The sequence below is a fragment of the Hipposideros armiger genome, unplaced genomic scaffold (assembly GCF_001890085.2).
Source record: "Hipposideros armiger isolate ML-2016 unplaced genomic scaffold, ASM189008v1 scaffold_82, whole genome shotgun sequence".
Taxonomy (NCBI): Eukaryota; Metazoa; Chordata; class Mammalia; order Chiroptera; family Hipposideridae; genus Hipposideros; species Hipposideros armiger.
In genome coordinates, this window is record NW_017731432.1 from 548,429 (window position 1) to 575,027 (window position 26,599).

At 38.3% G+C, this 26,599-nt stretch overlaps 2 protein-coding genes across 4 annotated transcripts; both read left to right on the plus strand.

Moving 5' to 3' along the window:
- The first annotated feature begins 8 nt into the window (after window positions 1-8).
- EXO5 (exonuclease 5) lies at window positions 9-4,776 on the plus strand. Its single transcript, XM_019643780.1, has 3 exons — window positions 9-50; window positions 160-210; window positions 3,249-4,776. The coding sequence occupies exon 3, from the start codon at window positions 3,279-3,281 to the stop codon at window positions 4,386-4,388; it is 1,110 nt and encodes a 369-aa protein (XP_019499325.1). The 5' UTR covers window positions 9-50; window positions 160-210; window positions 3,249-3,278; the 3' UTR covers window positions 4,389-4,776.
- Window positions 12-23,664, plus strand: ZNF684 (zinc finger protein 684). 3 transcript variants are annotated; one of them, XM_019643776.1, is made up of 7 exons: window positions 12-50; window positions 160-210; window positions 11,597-11,779; window positions 13,199-13,250; window positions 17,802-17,928; window positions 18,256-18,351; window positions 22,028-23,662. In XM_019643776.1, the coding sequence occupies exons 4-7, from the start codon at window positions 13,236-13,238 to the stop codon at window positions 22,930-22,932; spliced, it is 1,143 nt and encodes a 380-aa protein (XP_019499321.1). In that variant the 5' UTR covers window positions 12-50; window positions 160-210; window positions 11,597-11,779; window positions 13,199-13,235; the 3' UTR covers window positions 22,933-23,662. The 3 variants fall into 3 exon arrangements, with proteins under 3 accessions (XP_019499321.1, XP_019499322.1, XP_019499323.1); XM_019643777.1 differs by lacking the exons at window positions 12-50; window positions 160-210; window positions 11,597-11,779 and adding an exon at window positions 11,808-11,954 and having other exon boundaries at window positions 22,028-23,660; XM_019643778.1 differs by lacking the exons at window positions 12-50; window positions 160-210; window positions 11,597-11,779; window positions 13,199-13,250 and having other exon boundaries at window positions 17,834-17,928; window positions 18,164-18,351; window positions 22,028-23,664.
- Window positions 23,665-26,599: the final 2,935 nt, after the last annotated feature.

The window sequence follows — 26,599 nt, forward strand, 5'->3', positions numbered from 1 at the left end:
GCAGTGTGGATGACAGCGGAGGAAACTCCACAATGTGAGGGACTGGTCAGGTGAGAAAGGACCAAAAGTCCCAGTTCGACCACAGCAAGGCCCAGAGTTGCTAATTTTGGTTTCTTCGATGCAGACCTTGTCTTTAAGAGCACCTTTCTCTTCCCCCAGTTTTGTCATTTCAGCCTTGCCCTGTGAGGAGGAAGGTCAACCAAGTCCCAGGTGAGTAGTTTTCCTCACCCCTAAGGCTTAATCTCATTTGTCAGAGGGAACTGATAACAATCTCATCTCTTTCTTAGGAGGGGAAGGAGACCCACATTAATTGAGTGCTAATACATATACTGTTTTATCACTCAATCGTTGGGGTAGCTGAGTACATTTGGAAGGAATACTCTAATTTTAAAGATGTGTCAGTAGCCTCAGGCAAACTAACCTCTTGCCCAAGAGTACTCCTAAAGCAAGTAGCACATTATTATACTAAATGCTACTGACTTAATCAGGATCAGATTCAGAACCCAGACTCTTGACACTATGCTGGTGTTTCCCAAACTTCTCATTCACTTACCACCTAATGATGTTTGTCGTACTTATGTACTGCTACTTGTGTTGTTATTCTGAGATTTTTAATTTTTTACTTACATTTATTTAAAAATTAAGCTCATCTTCTAAGAAACACCATCTATGAAATTATGCATTTGATGGATGCTCTAATAGCTTTATGTTTATTCTAAGATATACCTAAAAATGTCGATCAATGTACCATGTAAAATCATCTCGTGTCAAAAAGATCCAAACTGCGTTTTGGTACACAATGCACTTTGTTGTGCTCTCGCCTGGATTTTTTCTGCATTGGAAAGTCCAGGCAATACATCTGAGTCTAAATTGTCCATCCCAAGTGTATTGTTTTCTTTTAAGTGACTATTTACACAGAGTTTGCACATACACTCCCCCTTGTGTCTTCTCAATGACACATTTCACTTGTTCAGGGTTTCTCTGTTCTCAGTGTTGTATATAAAACAAGTAGAAAGTCCATACTTTTAAAGAGCTTATTCTCTCTTTGGGGAATTAATACATACACATGAAATAATCTAAATCAGTACTGTCCAATAGAGCTTTCTGTGATCAGGGAAATGTTCTATATCTGTGCCTTATAACGTGGTACCGACTAGCCAAATGTAGCTACTGGAGCACTTGAAATACACCTAATGCAACTGAGAAAATGAGTTTTAAATTTGATTTAATTTTAATTTTAAATTTAACCACCTGTGGCTGGTGGCTACATATGGAACAGCCCATGTCTAGATATTTGAAATAAATATTTTCAAGGTCAAGTGATTTGGCTTTAGTGCCCTCCCCCTGAGACGGAAAAAACCCCCAAAGTATACATGTTCATGGCCATTTAACTTTAGTTTCTTGGTGGAGGGTAAAGATTCTCTCCAACCTTCATGTTGAAACTAAATGATGAAATTATCATCATTTAAGGCACATTTGCAAATATGCAGTTTCTGTGTTTTATTACTATTGAAGTATACTATTTCAAGGCATCCGTTCTTAAACTTTTAACATGGGAGTTGGTGCATTCAGCTCATTCATTGCTTATTAGAATAGCAAGGAGAAACTTGGCTCATAGTTACCTCAATCAGCTTAAATTCTGTGTCAAATTATTTATTTTCCTGACACCCAAAGCCCCTAGTTGACTGATCATAGTTTGTTTTGCTTTGTTTTCTCTGTGTGCAAGGTTAGATATGTGAGTTTAGGAGAAAGGCTTAACAAGAGTGTTTTCACAAGATAATTTGCCTAGTTTCTTAAGGTTAAAAATACTTGAGACACGAACAGTCAAACACAATGTGTGGTCTTTGTTTCCTGGTTTACAGAAAAGCTGTCTAAGATGTTTTAGAGCAGTTGGCGAAATTTGAATACAGACCAAAGTGTTAAGGAGTTATTAATTTTGTAAGCTGTGGTAGTAGCATTGTAGTTAATGTAGGAGAATGTACTTATTTGGAAATACATGCTGAAGCATTTATATTTGAAGTGTTAGGATGTGTGTAATTTACTTTAAAATAGTTTAATACACACACACAAAAGAAGTAAATATAGCACCATGTCAACAGTTGTTTATCTAGAAGGTGTGTATATGGGTGTTCTATTTTTTTTATTTCTCTGTATGTGAAATTTTTCGTAGTAGAAAAATTTAAAAAGTACCCGTCCCTTGGTAGTGTAGTGAGATATTGGATGTGAAGCACCGTATCAGTGTCTAGCACACAATAACTGCACAATTAATAGTCACTATTATTTATAGCAAATACAGTGATATTAAATAGTGCTTATTGACAGATTTTTTCATCATAAGCTAATGTCATGTAGAGGGAGAAAATAAACTTAGTGGGAAACACTGATTTCTATAATGTTAGGAGGATAATTTATAGTCAATAAGAGTAAGGTGAAACTCACCAAGACCTTTTTTCTCCTTGCCACTTCCTTAACGTATCTCAAGTATAAAAAGCAACTGCTTTCCATATGTTACTGTGAACATCCTCTCTCATTACTTCATGCTATTACTTTGTGGATGAGCGGATCAGTTTGTATTTATCTATAGTCTTTCAATTTTGCTGTACTATGTTCCCGAGAACTACATTTAAAAAGTCATTGTAGAGAGGCTGGCCGAGTGGCTCAGTGGTTAAGAGCTCACTCAAGAGTGCGAGCTCTGAGCAATAGCAGTTCGAGTCCCGGCCCAAGCTGAGCTGCTGCTGAGCTGCCAACAGGTGGCAGGATGGCTCAGCTAAAAAAAAAAGTCATTGTAGACCGATTTTTCTCAAGGAACAGTTTGTAACTGAGATTTATTTTCCTAGTCAAGAACTTTGTATCAAAGGAATTATAGAAGTGGCCCATGGTAAACTGCCAAACATTGCTCCAACATTTACAAAGACCTATATTCACTTAAAAGAATGAAATAATATCCCAAGTCAGTAGAATTTTGAAGTAGACAAGGCAAATCTCAAATCCTTTATATGAAGAAATTGAGGTCAAGGAAGGGGATATGCTTGGTCACATGCAATAGTTATGACTCTTTTTTAAAAATTAAGTGAAATTTATTGGGGGTGACAATGGTTAGTAAAACTACATAGGTTTCAAGTGTACAATTCTGTAATACATCATCTATATATCACATTGTGTCCTCACGATTCTTTTTACCTCATTGGAATTTGAGAATGTTTTTTAGAAATTTTTTATTTGGATAATGTATTTCTTTAACACGATAGACAGGGTCTAGCCCAATCCAGCCCTTTGCCATGGCAGAGCCTGGGGAAGAGGAGACGATGTCAGCAGAGGCCTCAGGGTTCTCAGACTTGAGTGACTCGGAGTTTCTGGATCTGGAAGATACCCAAGAATCCAGTGCTTCACTTAGTAAGCCTGGCCCTTCTGAACTTCCTGGGAAGGATGGCATGCTCATTAGCTTACCAAAGTGGAAAAGAAGATTAGATGTCTTACCACCCATGGAGCGATTCCACCTTAAATATTTGTATGTCACTGACCTGTCCACTCAGAACTGGTGTGAACAGCAAATGGTATATGGGAAGGAGCTTCCTGGTTTCTTGTCACCTGAGAAGGCAACTGTTTTGGACACTGGTGCCAGCATCCACCTAGCTAGAGAACTAGAAGTTCATGATCTTGTGACTATCCCCATCACCACTAAAGAAGATGCTTGGGCAGTTAAGTTTCTGAACATATTATCAATGATTCCTACCCTGCAGTCAGGAGGGCGTATTAGAGAGTTTCCAGTGTTTGGAGAAGTGGAGGGTGTGCTTCTTGTTGGAGTGATTGATGAGCTGCACTATACAGCCAAGGGGGAGCTGGAATTGGTTGAACTCAAGACACGCAGACGCCCTGTGCTTCCCCTGGAGGCTCAGAAGAAAAAAGACTGTTTTCAAGTTAGCCTATACAAATATATCTTTGATGCCATGGTCCAAGGAAAAGTGACCACTGCTAGCCTACTCCACCATGTGAAACTGCATCCAGAAAAGCCCCTGGGGCCGTCAGTGCTGAGGCATGCCCAGCAGGGAGGCTTCTCTGTGAAGTCCTTGGGTGACCTCATGGAGCTGGTCTTCTTGTCTCTAACACTATCTGACCTCCCAGTTATTGACATTCTAAAGATTGAGTATATCCACCAAGAGACTGCCACTATGCTGGGAACAGAGATTGTGGCCTTTGAAGAGATGGAACTGAGAAGCAAAGTGCAGCACTACCTGGCCTACTGGACGGGCCACCGAGAGCCTCAAGGGGTTGACATGGAGGAGGCATGGAAATGCCGGACATGCAGCTATGCAGATATCTGTGAGTGGAGGAAGGGTGGTGGGGCGCCCAGTGCCAAGCTAGAGCCACAAGCCAAAAAAGCCAAATAAACACAAGGCATGCTTTCAGAAGCTTTGATCCTTCCTGCTCCTGATGTAGTCAACAGAGTGAAAGAGGACCAGTCTCTGATCCTGGCTTTCATGGAGAGTGGGAGAGTGTTCTTATCTTGGTTCTTTTCATATTTCATCAAGCTCTCACCACTCAAATCCAGGACCAAGGCTCAGGGGTAAGTGGGAGAGATCTCGGGTTATACTGTCCCTGGAGCTTTGCTCTAGGTTGCCAAGAAGACAGATGCTCATCATGGCTGACGCAGAGGTGTCCTTCAGCAATCATTGCTTCCTGAGAAGTCTTCAGTTTCTGTTAAGCCTCCCTATTTTTTCTCAGTCGAGGCTTTCTACATTTTATGTAATAAAATAAAATGAAACTGTGCAGATCGGTTGAACTGATTTTTTTTTTCATGATCAGTCCTTTAAAGATGACCACTAAAAACAGTTGTGTGTATGCTATTCCAAGCCTTTAAGTACATACAGAAACATATTTCTGAAGCAGAATTAGTAGAATGAGCAGACCAAGAATTTTAAATAGGCATAATAAATATGCTTAAAGAAATAAGGGGAAATGAAGCAGGAACAAGAAGTCATAAAAAATGAAAATATTAGATATGAAAAATATAATACATGAAGTAACATTTACATTGTATAATTCAGCATTACCACTCCTAGGTATGAATATACACTGTAGCACTTTCACAATAGTGAAACCTAAACCTAGAAACTACCCAGGCTCCCGTCGGCAGAAGAGGGGGTGATGTGGTCTAACAGACAAAACAAATGAGCTACAATGACATCAACAATGTAGATGAAACTTAGCTGCATAATATTAAGTGAAAAGTAAGTCCCCACAGGTTATATATGGTATGATACCTTTTCTATAAAGTGAAAAACAAAAATATTTTAAGGAAAATGTAAAGACAGGGGAGAGGAACCTCTGTGCATCTTAGAAGGCAATGGAGCCTTTATTTGTAAACGTCACCAAAGATGCCAGAGGAAAGAATGATGGATGCAGCATCATCTGGAAGGGAAAGGCTTGTTTATGGAGACACTACTGGAGAATTGGCAGAAGTAGATGGAGCGGGAGAGGAGTTGGCAGGGGTGGAATATTGTTAATGTGACTCCATGTTATACACGAACTGGTAAAACCTGGACATTTTTGGAGATATAGTAGGTTACCTCTAGAGTCCCTCTGAGCTACACATACTCTCTTCCTAGGGACAATGGGAATCTTGTGATAATAACTTGTCCCTTTTACTGAGTGAATGTTATGTGCCGGGCACTGTGCTAAGCACTTTTATAATTAAATCTATGTATCCATTATTATCACCAATGAGGGAACAGCCTAGATATGTCTGCAGTGCTTATGCTTTTAACCATTATGCTGTAAATTTTTCTTGCTGCTGTTAAGCCTTAGGCACTGTATATTATTCTAGGTCCTAGGAAGTGTGAAACAAAATTCGGGGCATAATAAACTGGACCTTATGGGATAAACAGTATCAAGCTAATTCGTAATCTTTAATAAAAGAACTTGCCCAGTGTTCTGTGGCATCATCTTATTTATACTAGAAGCTTTAAGAAGGGGAAAATGAGAAAAATCAGTTGGTTTCAGACAGTAACCCTGTCAGAATGCAGCAATTTTGTAAATCAGTAATTGCCTGAGCTCTCTTAAAATCCTTATTTTAAGTTAACATCTTCTGGTTATCAGTTTATGATAAAATAGTTGAGGCATCTGTAGTTGAGATCACCTCAGGATCATTGATGATTTTCCCCACACAAATACTTCCCTGGTTTACAGCCTTTGCATGTCTAATAATTTCGTCTCTCCCTTGTGAATTCTACCTAAGGTGTCTGAACCCCAAATTATGGACCTCCTGCATGTTTTTCAGTGAGTGGGTAAATGACAAGAGATGTCACAAGAAAGCTATTTCTTGATTTTTTAAAACTTGCTTCCTGGGCCAGAGAATGGGTTGAATACCTTAATTAGGATTAGGTTCCACTGTTCGTAATAGAAATTGCCAAAACAATAGTGGTTAAACAAAATAGAAATTTCTCTCTTATGAAAAAGAACCCTAAATATAGTTAGTCTAGGTCTGATGTGGCAGCCCGTGATGTCAGAAGCCCAAGTTCCTTCTCTCTTTTTTCTCCAACATCAAACAGGTATGTTCCTACTTCATAGTCCAAAATGGCTGCCCAAACTCCAGTCACCATTACACATTCAGCATAGAGCTGAAATAGAAAAAGGGCATCATTTTAAGGACACTCCTAGATTTGCATTACTGTTTCCGCTTCCATCCCATTGGACAAAACTTGGTTACATGGTCATTGCTAACTGCCAGGGTAGTTGGGATATGTAATTTTTATTCTGGGACTGCCTATACCCAGACAAAAACAAGATTCTATGGACAACTGCAAAAAAGGGAGAATGGATATTGAGTGACAGCTTGCAATTTCTGCCCCATTGAGATTTTCAGGAACACAGTTGGCAATTTTTGCCTTGCCAAGGGCCCTAAACCCTTGGGGAGAAGAGGAACAACATGAACATGACTAGTCCTTAATTGGTCCCCACAACCCCATCCTGGCACCAAAATGTGTTAGAATGAACACTTCCAGGTTAAGGCTTATAATTTATAAAATCTGATGCCATCTGTTGGATGGGATCTGGACAACTGTTTCCTTGCCTTGCATATTCTGGGGTAAAAGCATCAGGTTGCAAGGGTTAGCTTTCAGAATTTGATACTTGCAAATCCATTGGAGGCCTGCAAGGAGGCAGATCCTCGAGGCTGTGAGATTCTTCGAGGCTTACCTAATGATTCTGGGCATCCTGTGGCACAAAGCAGAGAGCAGGTTTGAGAGGACTCAGCCAGGAGATTCAGTTCTGGCCCTCAGGCAATGACAGAGCCATGTGACAAGAGCTAGTATAGGGTGGTACAGGATACAAGAGATTTACAAAAGCCCAGTCTACACTGGACTCTTGAGGTCAGGAAAGCTTTAGAAATGATAGAAGTGAAGACTGCTGAGACCTGAACAGAGTGAATTAGCTGGGTTTAGAGTCTTTGAGCAATAATTTTTCAGGCAGAGAATGGTATGTGTAACAGCCTGGCAGACTTAGAACATGGTGGCTTCAAGTATCAAAGAAGTTTATTAAATTTAGATAATAGGATGAAGGGAAGTAGGAAATGAAGCTAGAGAGGTAAGCAGGGCACAGATAATGTAAGACCTTAAAAATCTGGTTTAAAATTTTGGAGTGAGAGTTGATGAAGTCCTGACTGTTTGCTCCTCATTTCTCTTTTTCCAATTTTCAATATCTTAATCTTTTTTTATTGTGGTAAAATACATAACATAAACTTTACCATTTTAATCACTTTTAAGTGTACAATTCAGTGGCATTAAGTACATTCACACTATTGTGCAACCATCTCCACCATCCATCCACCTGGTGATAGTATCAGATCCCACAGGGTAAGGGCTAAGTCCTACGAGTCTGCTCCCCCCACGTCAGATGTTAACTGCATGTCCAGGTTGTCACCTGTGCTTCTGACTTATAGGCTATAGATCGGAGGTTCCAATGACCCCCTCAATTCGCTAGGGCGGCTCACAGAACTCAGAGAAACATTTTACTTACTAGATTACCAGTTATTATAAAAGGGTATAATTTAGGAACAGACAGATGGAAGAGGCGCGTAAGAGCAAGAAACAAGAGAAAGGATACAGAGCTCCCATGTCCTCTTTGGGCTCACCACTGTCCCTGAAACTCCACGTGTTCACCAACCCAGAAGCTCTCTCAACCACATCCTTTTGGGTTTTCATGGAGGTTTCATTACATAGACAGTGTTACCATAGAAGAAAGAACAGGGCCACGGGGAGAGATGGGGAAGGAAAGAAAGGAAGAGATGAGATCATTTTTAAGGTGCAGCTACAGCTAATTGTAATAAATCATAATACTATCAGCATTGTGGGCAGGGAAAAATCTCCACCCACTGTGTCGCCATGACAGCTTCGACAAGGGCCAAGTAAGAACAAGGGAATCCCACCTCCCAATGGGAATGCCTTTGACTCCACTCCTAAAACTTGACTATTTCACACCCTCATTGGAATAAAATCCTAAGGCTCTTTGTTCTTTGCCCTCACCCTGGCCTGCCCACTTCCAATATTTTGGGAGGATTCTCTTTTCCTTTCCTTTAATAAATCCACTGCTTGTTTGGCTTTGTTTGCATGGCTTAATTTGGTATGTCCTTGAATTATTTCCTGTGATGAAACCAAGAACCCGTTCTTCTTTGGTAACAGCATGATTGATTAAATCATTGGCTATTGGAGATTGATTCACCCTCCAGCCCCTCTCCCCCAGAGGTCAGGGGGTGGGACTGAAAGTTCTATTTTTTTTAAAAAAGATTTTTATTAAAAATATAGCTAACATACAATATTATATTTTCAGGTGTACACGTAGTTATTCAACATTTATATACCTAACTAAAGAAGTGATCACCATGATAAGTCCGGCAACCATCTGACACAGTACCATGCTATCACAATATTATTTACTATATTTCCTGTGCTGTACATTACATCCTTGTGACTTATTAGTTTTATACCTGGACCTCTTATTCCCTTTCACCTTTCCCCCCATTTTAAAATTTTTTCAATTACAGTTGACATTCAATATTATTTTATATTAATTTGAGGTGTACAGCATAGTGGTTAGACATTGATATAATTTAAGAAGTGATCCCCCTGACTAGTCTAGTACCCACCTAGCACTATACGTAGTTATTACCATATCATTGACTATATTCCCTATGCTTTACTTTACATCCCCATGACTCTTTTGTAACTACCAATTTGTACTTCTTAATCCCTTCACCTTTTTCACCCTGTTCCCCAAACCCCCTCCCATCTATCACCCTGATAAATCTAGTACCCATCTGACACCATACATAGTTATTAGGGACTGAAATTTCTAAACCTTTAATCACATGATTGTTTCTCCTGGCAACTAGCCCCCATCCTTAGGTGCAGTACAAGTCACCTCATTAACATAATAAAAGATGATTATTGCTCTCATCACTTAGGAAATTCCTAGAGTTTTCGGAACTCTGAACCAGAAACAAGGATGAAGACCAAATATATAGATATAGGTATAGATATAGAGATAGAGATAGATATAGAGATAGAGATATATAGATAGATATAGATATAATTATAAATCATAGTATCACAGAAACAAAAATATTGGGTTGTTGGAAAAGTCATGACGCATTTTTGCAACGAAAAACATAGAAAAAACATGTCATGACTTTTCCAACAACCCAATATATATCCTCATAGAACATATACTACAATATGAGAGATAGAAAGGAAAAGGAAGAAGAGTAATCAAGGATGACGCCTACATTTTTGCTTGAGTAACCAGGTCAATGATGGTGCATTTATTGAACTAAAAAGTGCTCATTGGGGTAGGAAGGACTTAAGGGCTTGTTTTTGACATGAGAGTTTGGAGGTGACTTTTAGATATCCAAGGGGAGATTTCAGGTGGGCATAAGGAATTAGGGGTCTGAAGTTCAAGGGAGAGGTGAGGGCTGGAAATAAAGATTTGTCTGTCATTGTCATATAAGTGGTATTTAAAGCCATGGGACCAAATGAAATCATTTAGTGAAAAACTGCAAAAAAAAAAAAAATAGCCCATGGCCAAATCCTTGAGTATTCCAACATTTGGATGTGGAACGCAGGAAGGGTATTCAGTAAAGGAAATAGAGAAATAGTCTTGGTGAGGTGGGAGAAACTCGTTTTTTGAGATGTTCCAGAAACCTCACAAGGAAGATTTTATTTCAATTATGTTGAATGCTCTGGAGGTCAAATATGAGGACAGAGAGTACATTTCATTTTCAACTGAAATTTCATTGGTAACTTGACAAGAGCAGTTTTAGGAGAGTAGTTAGGATCAAAAGCCAATTAGAGTGGACGGAGAGAACTGGCGTGAGAAATTGTAGGCAGCAACAAGAAACAACCTTTTAGAGAAATTTTTAGCTCAAGTGGGCTATAGGATTTTTTCAAGATGTGATATAAAAATATGTCTTTATGACAATTGAAAATGCCAATAAAGTCAATGGCTACTAATGTCAAGTGGCTTGTTAATGCTGCCAGGCAACAGTATTATACTTACTACATTTCCTTAATCCATTCACTTTTTCACATTCCTAAATAACATTAGAATCTCAGATGTTATAGATATAAGATGCATCATTATTTTCTGTACTAAGAAAGAAAAAAATGCTGCCAATTAAGCTGTGGCTTACCATCATTTGTAAGATAGCAATTTCACAGACATTGACATACGAAAAATGTGTATTAGAGGCAGTGTGATACAGTATTACCATTTTTCTCCTCAGACCTCCACTACCTCTCCTTATCTTCACTTTCAGCTTCCTAGTTCACTGAGAAAATAGAAGCACTCAGAAGAGGATGTCCTCATTCTCCCACTGCCAAATCTGCCTGCCTATCTGCATATGTACCTATGAACTCTGCTTCTCCTTTTATTTCAACGGATGAATCGTCCATACTCTTACAACTCATCCTTCCGATTGCATACTGGATTCCATCACTCCTCTCTTCAAGGACTTTCCTCCTGCAACTGTCCTGTCTGTCCTGTGTTGTCCATTTTCCCATCTCTATTGTGTCATTTTTATTAGGATACAAACATACTGTAATTCCATCTTAAAAAAAATTTTGGACCCATAATCCATATGCAAAGACAGCTCTATTTTTCTGTTCAGCCTAAAAAAGCAAAACTGTCTATATTTGCTTTCTCCACTTTCTCTCTCCCCATTTTTCCGTTCCACTCTTATCAAACTCTTATCAGATTTTATCAGACTTCCACCACTACGCCAAAATGCCATGTGTCAACAACTTCCACATTGCTAAATTCAATGGGCATTTATTGGTTCTCATCCTACTTGACCTATCAGCAGCATTTAACATAGTGGATCACTCCATCCTTGAAACATTTTCTTCCCTTGATTTTGCAGATCCAAACTCTCCTACTTTTCCATCTACCTCATGGATTATTCCTTCTCAGTTTTCTTTGTTGGGTCCTCTTCATTTCCCAGATCTAAGCTACTGCATTGCTAGAAGAAACCGAACTGAGTAAGGGTAATTTATTCTCTTAGCATACTGCTGATTTAGATTAAAAATCTGATGTCTATTTTTTTAAGCGAAAATGATAAGTACACCTGCGTTTTTCAAATGAATATTGCTCTCGGGGCGACACCAACCCAGGAACCTCCCCAAAAGAGGCAGAAGCATTTGACGCATTCCAGAAACGGGCTCCACGGGCCTTATGGGAAATGTAGTCTCCGATGAAAGGCCTGCACCGCGGGGGAGCCTGGGAACTCTAGGTGAGAAGTTACTTCCGCACACGCGCAGTAGAGTGGTAGCTGGTATTCTGTTATCTTCGAACCGGTTTCTCTTAAAGTGAGAGTGGGTGTTGCTCCCGGAGTCTCTGAGAGAACTCTGTAGGCTGATCTAGGGCTTACAGCCGGAGCTGGGAGCGAGGCGGTGAAAGGCTGGCAGGTATGACTCTGCGGGACTTGGGGGACGTATGGGAAGGGCGGGGAGAAAGACGGACAGGTTTAGTGGCTTACCCAACCGAAGATAAAACTTAATAACTCGCACGTGCGGTGACTTTGTGTTTGGGTGTGTGGGTCCTGTCCATTTCTGGAGTAGTTCAGAGAAAGTAAGCGCAGGGCTCCGACTGCCACTCAGTGGGTTCTCAGATCCCAGGTGGGGCTGGGGCGGGCTCATTTTGCATCCCTTCCCTTGTTGGTACAGGTCAGTGTGTAGGAAGGAGTTTGTGCATCAAACTGTACTTTTCCTGGTTACAAGAGCACCGTTAGCCTTACCAGAGCCTGCAACAGGAAACGTTAAGCCATTGCAAGAGATCTAGGAAGAAAGTATTTCTAGAGAAACTGCTATTCTGTCTTCTTAAGGTATTCTCACTACAATTGTCTGAAGTTAACTGTTATCTTCATTTTGTATATGAATTACCTGAAGCTGAGAGAAGTGAAGTTACTTGCCTAGACACACAGCTTAGGAAGTGGAAGAGCTGAGATTCAAATCTAGACATTTTCTTTAAATTTCATTCTTTCTGCAAGATAGCAAAAAAAGAAAAAAAAAGAAAAGAAAAGTTGGATTTATTCTCCTTTTGAAATATTTGAGCAATGAATACTGTGTGTGTGTGTGTGTGTGTGTGNGAGAGAGAGAGAGAGAGAGAGAGAGAGAGAGAGAGAGAGAGAGAGAGAGAGAGAAAGGGAGTCTAAACGGAATGTTCCAGTTAAAAAAAAAAATTGTCCCCAGGTCTCTGGATCTAGCCTCCATCAGCAAATCCAACTTAATTTGAGCTCTCTTACCCCAGCTTCAGAGCAGAGACCAGAAAATCACAGGCAGGAATGACTGCCAGAGATACTGAGCTTCAGAGACCAGGCTTTTAATTAGTCTTTAAAATAATTTATTATTATTTTCTTAAGATAAATTTCTGGGAGGAAAAAAATGTCACAGGTTCAGAGGTTAACAACTTGCTGTTAGATCAGTAGGATAGACATATGGAACAGCCATATATCCAAGTAGAGATCAGTGCTTATATGTAGCGGCTTTTCTGACTTGCTAGAAACATTCTCCCTCTAGGTAGCATTCTTTGAGGCTGCAGTGTGGGTACTTCTGTTCTGATAGAGCAGGGTTCTACGTTGCAGTTCTGATAGAGCAGGGTTCTACGTTGCAGTCCTGCCTGGTTTTTTCATGTCTTTCTGTTCTCTTCCCAGTTCTACTTTCACAGATCTCCATGCAAGAGTTGCAGAAATGATCAACTTCCAGGTAAGGTATTTATTCAATCATTTAAAGCTCTCAGAAATCCATATAAAAATGCATAGTCAGGGAGAATGTAGATTGACTAGATTAGGTCCAAAAGGAAATTTGGAAAATTGATAAGTTCATATTCATATTACAGGGTGTGCACATAGTTGGAATAAATTTGAGCTATATATGTGTACCCAATCTTTCCAATGATTATAGAAGGTGGAAAAGCCAACCAGTTGAAGTATTGGCATTGTCTGTGAGATAAAGCAAAACAGTTCCCAGATAAGTAAAGTTTTTCCTGGCAGTATGCTCTGAAGAAAATATCTTATAATGGGTTTTCATAGAGATTATGTTAAAAATAACACTCTCAGCAAGAACCCTGTGATAAATATAACATCTGATTTCCTGTGACTTTCTTAGAGTGTTCCCTAGAGTAAATAGAGAACACAGTGCCAAGCAGCACCATATGAACTCAATTTGTAAGTCTAGGCACATAGCGTTTTTTTGGGTTTTTTAAAAAGATTTTATTGGGGAATTGGGAGAGGGGAACAGTGTTGGGGAATTGGGGAAGGGGAACAGAGAAGTTGCTGTTGTTTTGTTCTTCAGTCTAGCTGTGGAGGACGTTGCTTCACTGGCCCATGTTGGTATTATGATCATTGCGCTTTTCCCGGTTGAGGCAGATCGGTCGCTGGCCACTGGAGCTTATGGCAGCTCACACCAGCTGCCGGCTGCTCACGCTGGCTGCCAGCCACTCACGGTAGCTTATGGCAGCCCACTGCAGCCCCACTGCAGCCTACACCGTTGCCGGCGACTCATGGCAGCCCAGCTCCAGGTCGAGCTGTTGTTCACCATCTTAGCTGTAGAGGGCTCAGTGCCACTGGCCCATGTGGGATCCGAACCGGGGCCCTGCTGCTCAAAGCTGGCGTCCCAAGCCAACTCTTAACCAATGCGCCACTTGGCCGGCCCAAGGCACATATTCTTTTTAATGTTTCTCTGGAATGAAAAGTAAACTTTGTACATTTTCCAGTGTCTCCAAGCTATTCTTGAACATTTTCTCTTCCATGTACATTTTACAATCAGGTTGTCAAGGTCCATAAAGGAGTGTGTGTTAGGTATTTTTTGTTGTGATTGCATTACACTTTTAGATTAATTTGGAGAGAATTAATAATTAATAAGGAGTCCTCCATTTAATTTTTCTTATAACTCCTTCATTACTATTTTATAGTTTTATTATTGAAATTCTTATATATTTTTTCTAACGTTTATTCTTACATGTGGTTAAAGTTGCTATTGAAGATGGTATGGATATTTTTTCATTGGCTATTCTGATATATAGGAAAGTATGGATTAATCTATTTGACTTTACAGTCATGTGCCGCTTTGCGACTGGGAAATGCATCATTAGGTGATTTTGTCATTGTGTGAACATCACAGAGTGCACTTACACAAACCTAGATGGTATAACCTACTGCACACCTAGCTAGATGGTATAACCTGTTGTCCTAGGCTACTAGCCTCTACAGCATTTTACTGTATAAAACAACACAAGATTAAACCAAGAACAGGAGAAAATGATTCAATCAAGAGATGCTCTAAACAAAAATGTGTGAGGCTTCTGCAGTGTAACAGCATACTGTTTTACAGAAACCTTTTTTTGCCCTAATAAGTAGAAAGAGTATACTCTAAAATAACGATTAAAAAGTAGTTTGCTGCTTTTAACATAGTAGTTCATTATCACTGTCATGTATTATGTAGTGTACATAATTGTATGTGCTGTATTTTTATATGACTAGCACCGCAGGTTTGTTTATACCAGCATCATCACAAACATGAGTAATGTGTTGCACTACAAGTGTATGGCTACAATGTCACTACACGAAAGGAATTTTTCAGTTACATTATAATGTTATGGGGTCACCATTGTCTGTGTTGCCAGTTGTTGACTGAAACATTATACAGCACATGATGTATGTCAACTTACAGAACTCTTACTAAGTCCAAGAGGTTTTTAGCTGGTTCTTAGTTTTCCAGTTAGGCAATCATATACTCTTCAAATGGAGTTTTTCCCTTACTGCTCAATCGATATGTCTCCATTTTTCTTTATCTTATTGCAATAGACAGGACTTCCAGTAACTATAATTTTGGATGTAATTGCTAGCCAGATCTTTTTGTTCCATTATTAATGGGCACACTTCCAGTTTTTCACTGTTTCCTCTTGTATTCTGGTAGTTGTTTTTGTTTTTCATCAAGTTGAGGATTTTTAGCTTGTGAAGATTGTTTTCATAATTTGAGAACTTTTCTCATATCCTTTTTTAAATGCCTGTCGATAAAAATCATGTATTTTGTGTTCTTTAGTATAGCAGTTTAGAGAATTTCTAATACATTTCCCAATACTGAACTATCTATGCATTCCTGGGATAAACCCTACCTACTTTGTTAACTTTTTAAAGGGCTGGGTAGCAAATATTTTAGGCCTGAAGGCCATACAGCCTCTGTGGCAATTATACAACTCTGCCCTGGTAGCTGAAGTAAATGAATGGGTGTAACTACATTCCAGTAACATTTTATTTACAAAAACAGGAGGCCAACCCGTGGGTTGTATATAGTTCGTTGACCCCTGCTCTATATGGTCTTAACTATCTCTTTGTGAGAGACATGTAGCCACATGCCTTTTTTATTTCAGTTTAAATTAATTAAACATGATTTTGGCTTTATGGTTTAGAAGATCTATTTTATCATGTTACAAAATCCACATCTTCCTATTTTATTATGTTTACGTGAGTCTGGTGTGTTAACCTTATAGCCCCTGTAACATCTTATTGCATTTAAATGTTTACTTTGTAGTGTCTAATAGAATGTAAGGTCTCTGAGAGCAGTGATAATTTTATTCTTTTCTGCATCACTATTACAGCATCCGGTCGGACCTCATTAAATATTTTATGAGTGAATGAAGAACATATAAGCAGTATTTTAAAATAGTTTTATTGAGGTATAATTCACATATTACAAATGGATCTGTTTAAAATGTATACAATTCAGTGGTTTTTGTATATTCATGGAATTGTGAAACCATCATCACTATCTAATTTCAGGACATTTTCATTACCCTCAAAAGAAACCCCATCCCCAATAAGGGTCACTCCCCATTCCTCCCTTCCCCCAGCCTTAATTTACATAGTGTTTCTATGGATTTGCCTATTCTGAACGTATTATATAAATGGAATCATACAATATGTGATCTTTCATGACTGGCTTCTTTCACCCAGCACAATATTTTCATCTATGTTGTAGATTCCTTTTTATTGCTGAACAAGATTGCAAAATAGGGGTATACGGTACCACGTTTTGTTTATCTGTTCATCAGTCAATGGATACCCACTTTTTGGCTATTATTATTTCTGCTATGAATATATGTATTCAATTTTCTTGGGTATATACCTATGAAGAATTGTTGGGTCATATGGTAACTCTATGTTTGTCATTTTGAGGAACTGCCAAACTGTTTTCTGCAGTTGCTGCACAATTGTACAGTCTTACCAGCAATGTGCAAGAGTTTCAGTTTCTCCACATCCTTGCTAACACTTGTCATTGTCTGTCTTTGATTTTAGCCATCCTAGTGGGTGTGAAGTGATATCTCATTGTGTTTTGATTTGCATTTTATTGACTAATGGTGTTGAGCATCTTTTCATGTACTAATGGACTATATATGTCTTTGGAGAAATGTCTGTTCAAATCCTTTGCCTATTTTTAAATTGAGTCATCTCTTTATTGTTGTATTATGAGTTCTTTTTATATTCTAGATAGAAATCTCTTATCAGATATATGATTTGCAAATATTTCCTCCCATTCTGCGTGTTATCTTTTCCCTTTCTCTACGATGTCCTTTGAAGCACAAAAATTTTAACTTTTGATGAATTCCAATTTATCTGTTTCCTTTTGTCACTTACACTTTTTCTGTCATCTAAGAAACCATTGCCTAATCCAAGGTCACAAAGATTTACTCCTATGTTTTCTTCTAAGGATCTTATGATTTTAGTTCTTAAATTTAGGTTTCTATCTCATTTTAAGCTCATTTTTGTATACAATGTAAGGCGTGTGTGGGAGGGGAGTCCAACTTCATTTTTTTGCATGTGGATATCTGGTTGTCCCAACACCATTTGTTAAAAAGTCTATACTTTCCCCCATTGAATTGTCCTTGCCGGAAACCCTCACCCGTGCCCGGGCTGCCCTGACCAGCCTCCTCCCCCAGCCCATGGAGCCTCTCAAGTCTAATGTCCCCTCAGCTCCCACTACCCAATGGGAGTGTCGCCTCCACACAGGAGCACCTATTGTGTATGCATCAGGAATTAGGGATGAATGTGGGCAAGGATGGACACAGCCTATTGAATATTTTTAATATGATTTTTGTTTCTATCACAAAGTATATTTCTGAATCAATCATACAGTAATTATCATATATCTTTTTCAAAACTCAGCAATAAACAATATCACCATAAGAGGCTGCCATGATTCTCTTGCAAGCCCCCAAGTGATGCACACTTTAGTTTGAAGATCAATGTGCTGTTACAGGGATCAGTGACATTCCAGGATGTGGCTGTGGACTTCACCCCAGAGGAGTGGCTGCTGCTTGACTGTGATCAGAGAACCTTGTATTGGGATGTGATGTTGGAGAACTTTAGAAACCTCATCTCAGTGGGTAAGGACAGAGGGTGATAACTTTCCAGTGTAACTCAGAATGTATTAATAGTGCCCTTCCTTGAAAATTCGTGAAAGCTGTGAACATCCTGAAGCTTTAGTAAGTTTGGCCCTGAATGTTAGTGATCAAAGATTTTTAATCTCTTTGGGGGGTCAGATAGTCTGCTTATGCTTCTACCTCCCACATGGAGGAGGAGGGTCTTTCTGTTCTAAAGACTCTTTGTCATCCTTTACAGGCCCTGAGACTCAAGGAGGCAGACCTGAGTTGTGAGGTAGTTGTTTGTCCTTAGCACCTTGTTCCCAGTTCTGTGTTGTTTCCCATGAACAGGGGGTCCAGTTACCAAAACAAAAGTGATCTTCAAGGTGCAGCAAGGACAAGAACCACGCATGGTGGAGGGAGAGAACCCACATTGGAGCCATGCAGGTGAGTGCGAGCAACCAGGAGATGGGAGCCTTTGGAATTGAGATCCCAGGTGGGCAGTGAGGGACAGGCACCTTTGAAATACTTTTCAGGAAGCAGCTCTTAAAAGCCACACACCTTTGGAAGTGACTGGCTGCCCTGGACATAACACCATCATAGCCCCAAATGTCACCTTCACCTTCACTCTCCCCATGTAGCTGCTCTTTCTCTTTGCTCAGCTCTTATATGAAGGTATGTCCCTCTCCTCTCTATGCCGGCTCCTCGCACTGCCTGCTTCATCTAGGTCCTTGCTTTGTTCTCTTAATTCCTAAAATCCTCATTCTGCATGCCTTCCCACATATTCTCAGATCTTTTCCATACATTTAGTTCTTAGAGTGCAGTCAGATTGTGTGGCTTTGAAGTCTTACTCCACCAATCAGTGTCTAACTTTATTTATAAAATAGGGATATTAATCCTTAGCTCAGGTTTCTTTGTAAAGATTATATGAGGTAATAGATGCAAAACCTTTTAAATAGTTGGCAGATAGCAAGTGTTCAGCATATGTTAGTTGTTTTTATTTCAGGACTTTTAGTTACATTATGCTCTTTCTAAGTATTTCCCTTTTTACAAACCTCATTCCTTTTCTTGCATCATGTATCCCACCTGTGTACCCCACCTTGCTCATCTTTAGTCTCAGTGCTAACTTGGAGCATCTACCTTCTAGTGCATCTTTCTACTTCACATGGTAATACTGATTACCTAGTGGAACTTCTTCTCCAACTTTGAGTTGGTTCCTTGCTAATATGCCCTCACCCTTTCTTACCGCTTATTCACCTTTTGCTTCTTGCCTTCTCTTCCATCTTCTGGACTTTTCTCCACAGTAACTCCCTCAGAATGTCCATCACTTTGAAGACCAAAGTCATTTGTTTTATGCCATCTTCAGCATCTTTGCAAACTCTCCATCCCCCTAATTTTACCCCACCTGGCCTTATTTTCTCTGTTTTTTTCATAATTGCCAGTGTTCTTCGACCTTCACCATTATCTTTATATTGCAGTAAAGGATAATGACTGGCCTGCTGCTTTGCAGTCTCAAAATGACTGTGGTAACCAATTTGGTTTCTTTCTCTCAAGAGTTTTTCCTTAAGTACTGTTGTGGCTTATTGCCTGTGATTAAACTATTAGTTTATCCAAGTTTGATTTAGAATTAAATTTTCCCTTCCATAGAGCCCATAAAATAAATATGTTTCAAATAATTAAGACACCAATTAAGTGTACTTTAGATTTCTTGGGAACCCGACTTCTAATAACATAAACCAAATGAATTTGAACTCCTGAAATGGTGTCTAGGCTGTTTATGTTCCTATATTGCCAAATCTTTTCTATTTTCTAGTTTATCTTAGATGTTCTTGCAAGATTATCCTAACTATTTCATTTTTCTTATCATTCTCCTGACAAATAAACCTGAATTATTCCTTTGTAACCTGTGTTGTTATATTTAAATGGCCCTTAAGGTCCTCTATAATGTGATCCCATTTTGTTTGACTAGAATTGTCAATTTTTTCCCTATTCCATGGCAGTTGGGTTCTTTAGCATTGTCTGTACACAATTTTCTTTGCATCAGTCCTTTTGATCCTGGTGGTCTCCACCTAACTAAAACCAGCATGCTATTAAATCTGAATTCAGTTTTCTCCTCTTTCATGGTAACGCAGCCTAGATTAATCTCTATCTTCTTTGAATTCCCATCCCAATTGTAGTATGGCTCTACCATAAAAACTTGACAAATACTCTCTCAATGTTTTGTTGTTGTTGATTTTTACCCTATGGCTTTTAAGGCATGTTTTATCATGATAACACCTTGAAGAGAAAGGCCTATATCATTTTTTTCTTTACAGCATTGCTGAGCACATAACGGGCATTCATTGAACATTTCGTTAATTCATTGTTGTAAAGTCAGGCATTGTGGGGATGTTTCTTATTCTTTATTCAACAAGGCTTTTTGTTGTTTCCTGAGAAGGATTCAAACAAAGCAAAACAGCCCATTACCTTTTTCCAGGTGTATAAATTGTAATTGAAAAGGCAAAACAGCTGTATAAAATATTTTAAGAGTTGACGCGTGTGGAATGTTTGTTCAATGCACGTTGCGGTTTTGTTTTAGTTAATTGTCAAAATGCATAGCTTAGGCAGCAGCGGTGATTATCTTCGTTCAGAGAACATGAAGTTTAAAGTTGAAAGTATGCAAGGAGTAGAGGAATCGTTTTTGAGATCATGGCACAATGGCTTCCCCTAAAGATATCTAAGTAACAGACAGGATGAAAGGGGATGAGGGAGGGCAAGTGACAGTGGGGGAGGAGCATGAGCAAAAGATTGCAGTTATGTAGAGTCTAGAATCCTTGGAACAGAAGGTATTTGTTGAGGACTAGAGGAATGTATGCTTGGATCCCATGAGTGAATTCATTATATTGCATAGTATGTTTATCAGGCTTATTACCCTGGATTTTTCAGTTGGTTATTGTTGGTTGAGGTTACACACGGGTTTTACACACAGGAGGGTACACACAGGATGTTGAAGTGGAGAGGAAAGAAGACAGAGATCCAATCCCCATACGTACTTAGAACCACTCTATAAAGAAATATATATAATACTAATGTCTATAGCCCACTTCTCAGTCCAGCTCCTAAGAGAAAGATAAGGTGTAGAGCAAGAGGCTAAGGGTTTTGTGCTAACACTCCACATGGAAGGAAACTCAGGAGCAGGGAATTATAACCACCTCTTCCAATTTTTTTCTTTTTTTAAATGAAGTGGTGTATTTGGGATTTCTAGTTTTGAGCATAGGCATGAAAAACTGTGACTTCAGGAGCAAGATAGCTTTCTGGGGATTCGTTTGTTAGGCAGATTGAAAGAGGATGTAAAAACAGTACTTGTCAAATACAGAAAGGACAAATAGTTGTCATATATAGAAACCCAGCCAGAATAAAAATGATAGCAAGCAGACAGCATCTGAGCCTGGGCTAAGGAGGATTTAACCCTTGAATGACCTGTTGGACATTTGTGTTTCTGGGCTACAAGAAAGTACATGTAAGAATGGCTCCCTGCTGTAGTAGAGTTGGAGCCCTGTCTATAGATATGTCTCAGCTGTGGTTTGGGTAGAGTTAGAGGACTGGAGAGATAAGAATGTTCCTGAAGGGAACTGACAGTGTGTCAGGTGTCTTAGAGGAAAAAGATTCATGAATGAGGGAACTAGGGAGCTATCCTAACAAGGTAATCTAGAAATTAGGTAGTGAGGACTCTGATTCTGATCTGCCTCCTTCAACTAGCTTGTCCTCTGATATTTCCCCCTTAACCCCGTGTCTCTTGTGTCGCTGGTTACCCTGTCTGTTAATCTCCATAATGGGCTCTCTTCATTTTATGAAACAACCTCACACCTTTGATGAGCAGCCTTTGACTGCCTTTGTACCACAGCATTGTACCTTGTGCCAATTTTACTGTCTTCCCATAAGTCAAAGCTAAGCCATCTGTTCTCATTATTTTCATTCATCTGCTCCCATCGCCTCTTTAGAGTTTTGCTCTTAAAGCTCAGGAGCAAGGCAAATAGAGGATTTGTTTTCAAATGAGAGACTAGATTTGAAGTCATGTAAGTGTCTCTCTTTAACCGTTGATGGAAAAAATTAACTAGGAATGTTTTATTGTACTCCTTTCTAGAAGCTGAGTACCCACTTGTCGATGAATCAGAGAAGCACCAGGAAAGCAAAGACAATTTTTTGAATTCAGTTTTGTTCACGTTCGATAAAATGCTGACTGTGGAGAGACTCCATGGTTATAATAGGAGCACAAGTTTTAATCCTACAAGAAAACAATCATATAAATGCAAATCATATGAGAAGAGCTTGCAACCTACTTTAGACATACTTAATTATAATAGATGCTATACTGGAGAAAACCCTTATGAATGCAAGCAATGTGGGAAAGCCTTCAAAAAAAAATTTCATTTCATTAGACATGAAAAAAATCATACAAGAAAAAAACCCTTTGAATGCAATGACTGTGGGAAAGCCTATAGCAGGAAGGCACACCTTGCCACTCATCAGAAAATTCATAATGGAGAGAGACCTTTTGTGTGCGATGATTGTGGGAAAGCTTTTATGCATAAAGCACAGCTTGTGGTCCACCAGAGACTTCATACTGGAGAGAAACCTTATGAATGCCATCAGTGCGGGAAATCATTCACTTGGAATTCCTCCTTTACTCAGCATGTGAAATCTCATACACTGGAGAACTCATTTGAATGTAAGGAATGTGGGAAAACCTTCAGGTACAGTTCATCCCTTTATAAACATTCTAGATTTCATACCGGAGAGAAACCCTACCGATGCATCGTCTGTGGCAAAGCCTTTGGCAACACATCTGTGCTTGTTACCCATCAAAGAATCCATACAGGAGAGAAACCTTACGGATGTATCGAGTGTGGCAAAGCCTTCATCAAGAAGTCTCATCTTCTCAGACATCAGATAACTCATACAGGAGAAAAGCCCTATGAATGTAACATATGTGGGAAAGCATTTTCGCAGAAGTCAAATCTTATTGTACATCAGAAAATTCATACATAATATTCATTTGATGAATATGAGAAAGTCTTAAGTATTAAATCAATCCTACTAAAGAGCAGAGAATTCATGATGAGGTGAAATCCACACATTGGAATGAATTTGGAAGAGTGGATTCCCATAAAAAGGTATTCAATGCCAGTCATGTTCTGGAATTGATAATAAAGTTTCTGTAGAAAAGATCACAGAAAACTTGAATTATACATAGTAGAGCATAGAGCTTGGAAAAAAAGCGTAAATTAAATAGGGAATGAGTGAAAACTACATTTATCATCCCTGACTTTTTATTTTTATAACAAGTTATACAATTATGCAAGTGTGAGTATAAAATGTTTATACATTATATTAAATTATATATATATATATATATATTAAGTTTCTGCAGTCAATGTCACCATTTTTTTTCTTCTAATCCTAACAATACCATGCAAGTGAAAAAAGAATTTAATAAGTAGTATGAATTTCAGTAATGTTTTCATCCATTTGCTTGCACTTTTAAAGGGCATGGCAGTGTTACTGGATCTCAGAGTCTCCTCTTTAATTATAAAACTTGAAATAAAGATATTTTCCTATGTATGTAAACACCAAAACAAAAAAAATCAAGATACCAATTGAGAGGGAAAAAGCAATTGTATTCTGATTACAATAAGTATTCAGTTGGGGAAAAGAAGTATTTAAATAAGTATGTAAATAAAACATTTGCACTCAAATATTCTTGTTCTTTTTCATTGGTACATCTACATAAGATGTAAGCACAGTTCAAATATAGTATTTAATTGAGGTATTGTCTGTATTTAATTTTAATAAAGTAGGGTGTCATAATACCTTGCAACTTCTGAGGAGCTAGTTGGTGGGTTTTTGTAATATTTTTGTGATTTTTTTTTGTAAGAGGTTGATACAGGTTTAGCTCCTAGAGATGTCTGGAATTTTCTATATAACAGCATAGGCAGCTTTAATCAAGTTGAAAAGAGCAAGTTTTTCTGCTTAGCGACTTTGCTCTGGAATGTGAATTTTCTAAGTTCAACATATTCCCTTAAAAGGATGAACTATCATTATTTAAGCTAAAGTTTTTATTGCTGTCCACAGTATCCATTGATAACATCAGAAAACCTCTATGCCTTTTCTTGGGTGGTTCTAGAACAGCTTGAACCTAAATTCAGAAATCCTCTTCCTTTCAATTTAAGCTCAGTTACAACTATGTTGCATTGTTTTTCTTTCATTAGCCATTTTTTGAAGAGTAATGTTGAATAATGATTATAAATGAATGGTAGTGCTTTTTTTAAAAAGCATACTAAAACTTAAGGATCTAAATTAAATCTTTTCTACTGACAAAAATTCTTTGTTCGACTAAACTTTAGTCAGGCTCTTGAACCTTCTCCAAGGCTCTGTACACTTCCTTGTAAAATTTAGCTTTAGCAAGAACCCTAAGTCAGTTTAACCAAAATGCTCCCCCCTCCCGATATCTGATCAGTTCCTCTTCCTCTGCCATCCTTCAGATGATGTCTGACTATCCTGGACTGTCTTCAGCAAGAGTCCTCTCCCTTACCCCTGGTGTTTCCTCTTACTAATTTTCCACCCACTGACCCCCTTCCCCCACCCTGCGCCTTGGCTATCAATTCCACTAGTCCATACTGTATTCGGAGTTGAGCTCAATTTTTCCTCCCCTACTAAAATCCCTTTACCATGGTCCCGGTACCTATTGTGATAATCCTGAATAAGGTCTGCCCTGCCATCTTTAACAGGTATCATTGAATATCTTTTTTCTTTAACACTTTCCAAGTTATTTAGGAGGCTACATGCTAGTTTCACTTTTGCAGACATTCCAGAAGTTTCTGTTGAGCTGAAAAAAAGGAAAGTCCTCTGACTATAAATACCTAAAGAATGTCCGATGTGGCTCACAAACTGATTCTGAGGACAATTTCAAAAGGGAAACTTGCCAAGGTAATTTTGAATTGTCTTCAGAATCAGTTTGTCAGCCACAATTACAATGCAATTCTTGGGTCTAGAGCACACATTTGAGAGGGGAAAACTGGGCCACACTGTTGTACATATTATGCGAATGCATATGTCAGCAGCAACAATCTGAGAGTGCGAGGTGTGCAGAAAATCATGTCTGATAATCAAGTATGCAAATTATTTTTGAGTAAAATTGAGTGAACTTAAAGTTCTTTTCATAAAATATCACATACATTTTCAATTGAATAAAATAGGGTTACAAGAACTAGATATTTGCACGTAATTGGAAGACCCTTATCTTTGCAAAGACCCTGTGTTGTTAAATGATTGTTATGATCACAGGTTATTGTAGTGTTTTATATTCTTGAACATATTTTTAAAAAAATATATCCCTAAATTTATAGTTGATATATAACATTAGTTTCAGGTGTGAGTCCATATTTGTATGTATTGTGAAATGTTCACAATAAATCTAGTCAACACCCATCACCACATAGCTACAAAATATTTTTCTCCTGATGAGAACTTTTAAGATTATTCTTAGTAACTTTCAGATATACAATACAGTATTATGAACTATAGTCACCATGCTGTGCATTACACCCCCAATACTTATTTATTTTTAAAACTGGAAGTTTGTACCTTTTTGACCCCCTTCACCCGTTTTGCACACCCCCCACCCCTGCCCCTGATAACAACCAATCTGTACTCTTTATCTACGAATTTGGATTTTTTAAAATCCCATATATGAGATCATACGGTATTTGTCTTTATCGGATTTATTTCACTGAGCATAATGCTTTCAAGGTCCATCCATATTGTCACAAATGGCAAGATTTTCTTCTTTATTGTGGCTGAGCAATATTGTTATATATATATATATCACAATTTCTTTATCCCCTCATTCATCAGTGGACACTTAGGTCACTTCCAAGTCTTGGCTGTTGTAAATAATGCTGCAAGGAAATTTTTAAATAATGAGTTATATTTTCAAATAATATGTTTAATACGTCCTCTTTCAAGCTCAGACATGTTTGTGGACAAAGTACTTCTATATTTAAAGCTATAGGTATGACCATTAATCTGAAAAAAGAACAATAAAAAATAATTTTCCCACATTTCCAGACTTAACACCTAGTATTCTAGTATTAGACTCATATATTACTACATGGGAGCTTTCCTTCTTTTCCTGTATAACCTCAACCTCAGAACATGATTTTGGTAAGAAGAACCCCAAAATGTTATTTACACTTAGCTCAAACATGACCTTAGATCCCCAGAAGCCTATTTTTCTTTATTTGAAGTCTGAGCCTTTGTCTGGTTGTCAAAAAAGTCTGAAATAGCCATGCATAATGTAAGCAAAATATCCTTTTTCATATTCACCTTCCCTCTAGAATGTTACACCTTGAGATATTTTTACTTTTGCTTTTTCCCTTTTAACAGGAACACTCAAATATATTCTTTTTTTGTTTACAATCAGACATTAGGTTGATTTTTTTCTAGTATAAAGAGGTATTTTTTTGTTTTTAATTTTTCAATTATAGTTGACACAAATATTAGTTTCAGGTAAGATCTTATTTTTATGCTTATATAATACATGCTTATATGTATATATATACACTTATGAAAATTATTTTCTTGAAATAATTTTTTCAAGTAGGAGTTAATTATAGCTAGTAAGGCAATAAACATGTTTAATCAGTATGAGTTCTCA

What these genes read in the sequence shown, in the direction of transcription:
- ZNF684 (XM_019643776.1), top strand. An exon ending in TAGAAACCTCATCTCAGTGG is followed by an intron (nt 17,929 to 18,255) that starts GTAAGGACAGAG and finishes TCCCATGAACAG; the next exon opens with GGGGTCCAGTTACCAAAACA. An exon ending in CCCACATTGGAGCCATGCAG is followed by an intron (nt 18,352 to 22,027) that starts GTGAGTGCGAGC and finishes ACTCCTTTCTAG; the next exon opens with AAGCTGAGTACCCACTTGTC.
- EXO5 (XM_019643780.1), top strand. Translation starts at nt 3,279, where the DNA reads ATGGCAGAGCCTGGGGAAGAGGAGACGATGTCAGCAGAGGCCTCAGGG.